General features: G+C 38.7%; 1 protein-coding gene across 1 annotated transcript; it reads right to left on the bottom strand.

Annotated features, from left to right (window-relative positions):
* Positions 1-2,207: 2,207 nt before the first annotated feature.
* On the bottom strand, positions 2,208-8,841 carry LOC104238674 (calcium-transporting ATPase 12, plasma membrane-type-like). Its single transcript, XM_009793105.2, has 4 exons — positions 7,545-8,841; positions 5,716-7,355; positions 2,444-2,523; positions 2,208-2,349 (listed from the first exon to the last, which is right to left on the bottom strand). Exons 1-4 carry the CDS (start codon positions 8,839-8,841, stop codon positions 2,208-2,210), a joined length of 3,159 nt encoding a protein of 1,052 aa, XP_009791407.2.
* Positions 8,842-9,154: the final 313 nt, after the last annotated feature.

Here is a 9,154-nt window from a genome sequence, read left to right as displayed (position 1 = left end):
AAAAACTGGAAAGAAACCTGTGCAGTAAATGATTGATTAAAATACATAAATTTTTTCCAATTTTAATTACTCGTTGCCTTGGTAGTTGCACGTTATTTGACATAGAATTTTTTTTTGTTTTCTTGGATTTTTTTTTTATGTGAAGCTGACCCAAAATGCCAACAAGGCTATAAGCTAGTACAACTTTTCCATAAAATTTTTTAATAATTCCACAATAAATTCCATAGTCATGACCTCATAACTTACCTCAAATTAGTGTAGGAAAATAACCAAATGAATATTCGTAGTTTGCTTTAGGCGCGTTAATAATAATCATCGTGACTATGGGTATGGTTCCCGTGGCATAGTCACGATACATAATCCCATCCGGGTGTGCATTTCATGTGACCCGATCACAACTTCTAACAATATTATTAAAATAAACATGTTGTAAACTGCGGGTGCATTTCATGTGACGCGGTTTGCAATGTGTACCAAACGACAAGTGTACAGAAATCGTGACTTGTTCTAGAAATAACTCCATAAATAAATGAAAGCGGTTATAAAGTTAAAAATGCACAATAGATTTAAAACATGTAATAAATCAGATAATAAGGCCAATTATTAATAGTTGAGCGACCGTGCTAAAACCACGAAACTCGGGAGTGCCTAACACCTTCTCCTGGGTTAACAGAATTCCTTACCCGGTCTTCTGTGTTCGCGGACCATAGATAAGAGTCAATTTCCTCGATTTGAGATTTAAAATAAACCGGTGACTTGGGATACCATAAATTATTCCAAGTGGCGACTCTGAAAATAAAAAAAATAATCTCATTTCGATTCATGTCACTTAAATTAGAAAAACTCCCTTATATACCCTTCGGGGGTAAAAAGGAGGTGTGACATCGTCTTGTTGTTTACTAAAAGCCTTATACATGTCCTTCTTTTGGACTTGCTCTTTAAGCTCGAAATTGAGCTGGCTGATTTCCATTCGGGACTAAAGGAAGCTTTCTGGGTGGAGAACTGAAGCCTGAAAAACAATAAGGTCATTAGAACAAGTTGAAACTAAGCAAAATTTGCAAAGGGTAAAAAGAGTAGACGTCTTACCTGGTTCAGTGCATATTGCATCTCGTTGAAAAGGCTCGATGTGCCTACTTCATTCATCTTTACCTAGGTCCTCCCCAGTCACCAGGCAAAGAAGATAGCTGGCCCCACCCACTGGAGCGGACATCACCCAGGCATCCGTCAGGATAGCAAGAACGATCGTTCTCTTATGGTCAGGATCCACACTCGAGGAAGCGAACTGCCTCACTAGCTTCGGGCTCGAGCTCGACTCACCCGCTCCCAATGGTACATCTTATTTGGGACCTCCAGGTGACCAAGCTCAGAATAGTCCTTCAATACGCTTATGTCCATGCCGTCAAAGAACATGTTGAGGGCATCATCTGCACCCCGGACCATCTCGTTTGATTTCTTTTTATCGGTTGGAGCCTCTTCGAGCATAGAATCTGTGTGGGATGGAGACTCAGCAATGTCGATGACACCGATCATTTCCCTCAGAGCAGGGATAGCCTCTCGGGAGGCTGTAGCCTCTAGTTCTCCATTCGGCCCTTCGACTAAAGAAGGATCAGCTCTTCGGCCGCTATATCTGGTAGTCGTCTGACCCTTCTCATCGGTGACCGACTCATGGACGACGAATTCCAAGTCATCATCGTCGGGGAAATCCATGATCCAGAAGAGAGATTCGGAGCCCCGTGCCCTAGACCAGGTACTCTTTTTGGTGCTTTTCCGGACCTGAACTGCTACCCACTTTTTCTTGACCTCGGCATCCGAGGAGAGAGAGGATTTCCTCTTTATCTTTTTCTCCTCTCGTGCGACAGCTTCGGGTTGTCTCGGAGAAGAAAGTTTAGCGAGCAAGGATAGAGTCGCATCACCGTCCAATTGCTAAAACTCGGCGGTCTTGGGTAAACCTTTGAAAGGGAAAAAGACTTAACAAAAATAAAAGTTAAGTACGTAAATGTAATTATTTGGGAGGAAGACTCCCTATGGGAACGGGCCTCCCACCTTCCCTTTGAAAGACTGCACCATTCGCGCTAAAAATATGACATTTGTTTGTATATCCCCTCGATTCACTCCTTGAAATGGGGGACTGTATTGGGAACTCGGGCGACCATTGCACAATGATAGGCATAGGTAATTAGAAAAAGAACGAAGAAAATACCAAAATACTAAGGGGATCCAGAGGACTTCCTCTTTTTCTTTTTCTCCTCCCATGTGGCAACTCCGGCTGTTAAGGAGCAGAAGGTTCGGCAAGCAAAGACGAAGCTGCATCCCCGTCCAATGGTCGTAACTCGGTGGTCTTGGTCAAATCTGTGAAAGGGAAAAAGACTTAGCAAAAATAAAAGTTAAGTACATAAATGTAATTATTCAGGAGGAAGATTCACCATGGGAACGGGCCTCCCACCTGCCCTGTGAAAGATTGTGCCATTCACGCTCAAAATATGATATCTGTTTGCATATCTCCTCGATTGGGAACTTGGGTGACTGCTTCACAATGATAGGCACATGCAATAAGAAAAAAAGCTGAAGAAAACACCAAAATACTAAGGGAGTGAAGAAGACTTAGGGGCCAAGTTCCACTTTTTAGGGAAAGGTAAAAGTTCACGGGGTATGAGATCTTCGGTCTTCACCCGAACGAACCTCCCCTGCCAACCCCAATCTTGATCTTTATCTATTCTCGAAAACAGAGCTTTGCTTGTTCGATGGACGAGCTTGATCAACCCCCTTGAAAAACTCGGGACTATAGAGTTGAAGTAGGTGGTCGAGGGTTAACTGAGGTGCTTCGGTGTTATTGACGAAATAACGGAGGAGGATTACGATCCTCCAAGGGATAGGTGATTTTTTCCAAGGAACACCTCATACTTCTTGTAGAAGCTGGGGATTACATGGTTCACTTGGGCAAGCGTGAAGAGGTAAGTGTAAACACTTAGATAACCCTCCACGTGGGTAGTAATGTGCTTGTTGGGCCCGGAGACAATCACATCCTTGCCCTCCCAGTTGTAGTTCACCCGAACTGTGGGGAGTATATCTTCAGTAATAGAGGATATGTACCTCCATACCACCTCGCCTCGGTCTTGCTTACAGGAAGCCTTCTCAACTTCGAAGTCGTTTTCAATGGAACAACCTCTAGGAACGAAAGTCTTCAAAAGAGGCTTCGGGACCACCTCAGGAACGGTCACCTTGGCATCCGTAGCTGGATTGGAAGTTGAAGGGACGGTTTGTTGAGGCACGGATTTGAAAGTTTTTGCCATCGAATTTCGGAAAATAAAAAGGTTTGAAGAAAAATATAAAGGTTCGCAAAAAAGGAGGCCTGGGCAGATTATAAAGCACTATATTTCGAGAGTTTCGGTCATTTTTGCATTTTAGGAGCTATGGAGCTCGGATTGAGGCAATTCTTGAAACAATTTTCACCATATGAATTGGAGTAAGTATTCTCTACTCAGTTTTGGTTATATTTTATGTCTCTATCTTCGATTTTTGCAATTGGTTGATGAATGATGTAGATTTCAAGATAGGATGAAGATATGAAGGACTGATTTGAGGTTTGGAGATTTTAAGATGAAGATATGAAGATCTGGAAAGCGACGTATATGGATTTGAAAGGGTTAGAGTTAAGCGGAGAATTCGAGGGTAAATCAAAGAGCTCTAGAATCAAAAAGTAAAAAAGTGAAAGAGGGGTTAGAGCTTTCATAGAGGAAAAGATAATCAATGCGTGATGTTTTGCATCCGAGGACAGTCAACCGTCAACTGACATGTATCCGAAATCTGAACGATGCGACTGATGGGACGTTTTGCTGACTTGTCAACTCAGTTGTAACGTACGGAAGAGGAACAGGAGTTAATTTATCACTTCCCGTTGCTTCGATAAATCTACTCTCTGAAAAACGAGGAGACTATCTGTGTATGGGTAAAATCGGGGGTAGAATTTCTCCGATTTCCCGATAAGAGAACGAAAGGGAAGCACGACTCGACATGATTATAATCGGGGATGGGAACCCCTCATATCGAGACCCAAGAAGAATGAACGATGTATCTGAGATCGGACACGGCAAAGCGACGTACCCCGAACCAAGTATGGCTTCTGGACCTCAGGAGATGTGGTACGGTTATGCACGACGGATAGGGGGCCGTAATAATCGCCCTCGACTGGATTTTACGGCGCGAATCTTGTTCGGTATCAATTATAGACCAACAATTACCGGAAAAAATAAGTTTCTTTATACCTTTTTTAGACTTGTACTAGGATTGAAATTCTCCTACTATATAAAGGAAAAGTTTTTTCTTTAGTGTGACACATTGTATCATGCATTTAAAAGGAATAAAGTTTACTTTTGTCTTCTAGCTATTGTTCAAGGCATTACTCATTTGTTTTTTTTATTCGCGATCGGGCTTGTACCGAGGGCCCAATGAGGGACGGGTTCCGCTGTTCATTCTAGGATCAGGCTTGGTCATTATATTACAATTGGTTTGATTGTTTATTTTGTCTTCAATTTATTTATCTGTTATTCTTAATTATTTGTATTGGATTAAACCACATATCCTTTAAACCGCGTACAAATTTATTTGTTACTCATTTTTGGGGTAAACAAGATAATCTTTCATAAGTTCATTATAAAATATGCTTTATTTTTAATAATTATAAGTTTTTGTATTACCTGCATTGGGTATGTGTTTATAAGGTTCTCACTATTTTTTTCTTAATTGTGTAAATAGATTTTTGAAATTTGATTGCTATTAATTATTGATCAGCAAATTATTTGATTTCAATTTTATTTTGCTCATCCTTTTCATTATTCAACGTCATTAATTATATGCTTGATTACCATTTTTTATTTTTCTCATTTTAAAAATAAAATTTAGTTATCATATAGGTAAGTTCATGGCATAGATATTAGGGGGAAAAATCATGATACTAAAATGGTAAAAATAAAGAAGGAAAAGTTATAATGCAAAAAACATCCATTAGAATATGTTAAGCAATACGAATTAAACTTTCCACTCAATACGAAACTATGTTAAGCATCCAATCTGTCCTTCTTTCCTTTTACTTGGTGGCTGCTGCCATTAGAATAATCAAAAATCTGTTAAGCGGACAATCTTTCCCAACTTCCTTTTTACTTGCTCCAATTAGAATACCGCAAAGAATGACAAAAGAAGGAAAAGGAAACAGAAGTATCTGCTACTTCTATTATTTTTTTGATAAACGTTGTTGTTGCTTAATTTTTCTACCTCTAATTCTTCTTTTTTCTCTTTATTATAAAATAAAAGGTCAATACTATACTTTAACACTTCCAAAGTCAATGGAGAACTTACCTGGAAATTAGTCAGGACACACACACACTATATATATCCCATGATTGCGACCTTAGGAAGTTCAAAGATTCACCTTTTGATTACTTGATGAGCCATGATATTGAGATGATTGCGACCCTTAGGTTGTTCAAAGATTCTTTTAGCCGAGTATCATCAATTTATTATCATTTATACTTAGCAAGAATATTTGTGGAAATAAATACAGAACTGATCTTTCCATTCTAGCATAAATACAGAGAAACAAATTATGAATAATGGATAGTAATATAAGTATTTACAAAGTTCTGTACATAATTTTTTGAAGTAAATACATAATTACATTCTTACACACATAATTAAGAAACTTTGGAAGGAATTTGAAACCAATTTTGCAGCATAGTGTATGGGCAAAGATAGAGCTGCAGTTCCTATAGAGATGGACCACTGTTTCATTCCTAACTTTTTCCAGTGAGCAATCTTTGACATGATCTGGATTAGTATAACTTGCAAAGCAACAATAATTCCTACAATTACTACACTAGCTATAAACAAACATTTTCTCCACGGATTTCTTCTGATATTCCCTTTGAAGATACTTGTCTTTGTGATCTCAATGGCACTGATGATCAACACAAAAACTTGGCATAGTACGTATGAATTGAAGATCATTGTACTCAACAATGTCTCATCGAGGTGAAAAATCACCCTTCCCTTCTTGCTAAGTATCAACAGAAGTGTAACTTGAAACATAGATTGAACACCTATGTTCATTAACATGTTCTTGGTTATAATAGGTGCACCCGTACCATAATTAGTCGTCGTCGTCTTAGAACAGTTCATCATGACTTGATGAAATTCCAAAGACTCAGGCTTTACGGCTGATGTTATGATTGCCAAAAACAAGGCACCAAGAACTTCCATTACTAGATTTACCCACAACAACTGAAATGGTGTCAATTGTTCTTCACTCGTGGGATTGAAAATTAGGAGAATAAAACTTGAAGTAAATGCAGAAATATTGAGTATCAATTGCAACTGTATGAACTTCTCAATGTTAGTACAGACATACCTGCCCAAGATTAATATAGCTGGGATCATACCAAAATTTGAGTCCACCACAGTAATATCAGCATCTTTCTTAGCCAAGTCCGCACAGTTTTCACCAATAAAAATCCCAACGTCGGCTCCTTTGAGATATGGCAAGTCTCTAATGCATGTACCAGTTGCTGCCACGAGCTCGCGATTCTTAGCTCTTAAGCAATGCACCAAGAGGAGTCTATCAGCAGGAAAACTATTAGCCAATACTTTGAATTTGTGAGACATACTTATTTGGGCTTCCTTGGAGCTACTTCTAAATTCAGCAGCTTCAATTATGGCTCCTTGTATGTCTTCTTCAACTCTCAGAATTCCAGAATTAAGAGCCATCACTCTTGCAGTATGCAAGTCTTCATCCACCATTAATTTGATCTCAATTCCTGATTCTCGACACATTTCAATCGTTTGCCTCAACTCAGGTGAATATGGATTCTTTAATACCACAATCCCTAAAAGGCTCAAGCCATCTTTTGCAATAGTATTTTCTTCAGAATCAATGGGGTAATTTTCCTTTTCTTGTTTTGTTTTTACTTTCTTATAAGCAAAACCAAAGCATTTAACGCCGTTAGATATTATACTCTCAATATTTCTATAGAACATCTCTCTTTTTCCATCATCTAGGGTTTGCATGGTGCCGTTAATGTCATAATAATGAGAACACATAGATAGAACCAGATTTGGTTCTCCTTTCCAATGCACATGCATAAATTTTCCACCTTCTTTGTTTCTCTTTATTAGCAACCCACACAACCCTTTGCTAGGATACAAATTGTCACGACGTAGGATTGTACAACTTCCGAGCAATTCATCAATATCACCGCCAAGCACTTTCTCGGCCCAAATAAGAAGAGAATCATCATTGACACCACCAGTTATATTCATGCAAATTCCTTCGAGTAAGGCATTCAGGACTTCCTCAACATGAGAATCTGCGTGCAGTCACGGAGCCAGAAATCTTAATAAAGGGATTAAAACATTAAGATTTAAAAATTCTCTACCTAGCTAGAAATAAGGGAATTCAACAGTTTATATACATAGAAAAGAAATTTGTTTTTACCCTAGATACTTGCACATAGTAACTTCTAGACGAAGGGAATTCAACTGAACTATCTCCTTACCTTCGCCACTATCTGCAGGAAGGTTCAAAATTTTCTCGAAACCAATCCATAAATCCGCCATCATTTTATGCTTCACAACCAAGTCAAGTGATTTGCTGAGACAGAGGGTGGTAACAAGGGCTACGTTCGCGCATGCTGGGAGCTTATGAACTATGGTTTGATGAGCCTTTTTTATCTCCTTCGATGCATATATAAGAATAATGAAAATTCCTAAAGATAATCCATCTTTTAATGAAAATAACAATATGCATAGCATAGCCACCAAACCATTAACCTTATTGGTGCCACCTCGCTTCCTCCTCATGTATTTTGTGGCCTCGTTCATTATTTCCTCCACTGTGTTCTTCACACCCTTAGGATCTGGATTACGATCGTTATCACAACACCGTGATTTCCACAAGAAACAACGGAAAACTTGCACGACAAGAATGAGCAAAGAGAGACTCAACCATAGTTTCTCCAAGAATGAGCTCATCTCATCAATTGATCGATGAATCTGTGACATACCATCATGTTGGGAACTTGCTACCAATTCCATCAACTTGCATCTTTCAGTGTTTTGCCCAACTGCAGTCACGAGAAACTGGCAGTTGCCTTCCACTAAGTTTGTACCAGTAAACAACGAGGGATGTTGTGAAAATTGTTCATCGATTAAACCATCATCGAGCTTGAATGAGTTGCCATGAATAAGAATCCCATCAGCCGGGACCTCATTACCTGTTTCCAAGAACAAAATATCACCAACCACCACTTCAGAAACTGGAATTTGTAGCATCTGGTGGTGTCTAAGAACCCAGACTACCTTTTTCTGCTTCGCCATTTTCTTCTTCATCCATATGGCCTTGAAAAATCTATAGGTAACGCCAAAATTAACAACAATCATTATTGGCAGAAAGATTAATAAAACATCAAATAATCCTTCTTGGAGACCATTCATCTTAATCCCAATAACAAGAGAAAGTGCGGCGCAACAAAGAAGAAGAATAACGGTAGTATCTTTGAATGCCTCAAGTATCAGTCGATCAAAGCCTTTGCTGTTGGAAGAAGGTGATCGGCCTTCTGAGTTTGTATTGGAACCAAAGGCTTTGCGGCGACGATAGAGATCGTTTGAATCTCCTAATATGCCGGAATCAGTATTTGTTTCCAGTGCATGAAATAGGTGTTGAATAACAGAAGTATTTTGACACAGAAATTTGCCCTTATTATTAGAGTTGTTCTCGACGATATGTGCTAATTGCTTTACACTAATGGAGAAGTTAGAAACGTTTTCTTCATCAATGTGGTCGGAGTTTATCATTTGCAACAGTCTAAATTAAAAATTGAGTTTTGTCTTATTGAAAGATGGATTCGTGGTGTATCAGATAGGAAAAAGAACGATTTATTTAAAACCGGTACTGAGACGATATTAATTACTAAGACTTTGAGTAGGTACGACGAGTAGTTATATTTATACTAAACAAACCATAGTTTAGGTGGTATTGGCACTTTTTTTTATTATTATACGAGCACATGCATTTATATACTATTCCTACCTATAAACAGTCTAATAATAATGACAGAGAAAAGGGGAGGGCCAATTGTGGGACTATATTTGGGAAAAGCACGCTAAC

This window comes from Nicotiana sylvestris, chromosome 7, assembly GCF_000393655.2.
Source record: "Nicotiana sylvestris chromosome 7, ASM39365v2, whole genome shotgun sequence".
In the NCBI taxonomy this organism is placed as follows: domain Eukaryota; kingdom Viridiplantae; phylum Streptophyta; class Magnoliopsida; order Solanales; family Solanaceae; genus Nicotiana; species Nicotiana sylvestris.
The sequence above is the reverse complement of the archived record's forward strand: the minus strand, read 5'-3'. Positions and strand labels throughout refer to the sequence as shown.

Bases quoted from the DNA above. Each gene is read 5' to 3' on its own strand.
- LOC104238674 (XM_009793105.2), bottom strand. From the start codon at position 8,841: ATGATAAACTCCGACCACATTGATGAAGAAAACGTTTCTAACTTCTCC. The intron at 7,356-7,544 runs GTAAGGAGATAG...GACTGCACGCAG, and splicing joins TCCTGCAGATAGTGGCGAAG to ATTCTCATGTTGAGGAAGTC. The intron at 2,524-5,715 runs GTTTCAAATTCC...ATTGTGAAGCAG, and splicing joins TACACTATGCTGCAAAATTG to TCACCCAAGTTCCCAATCGA.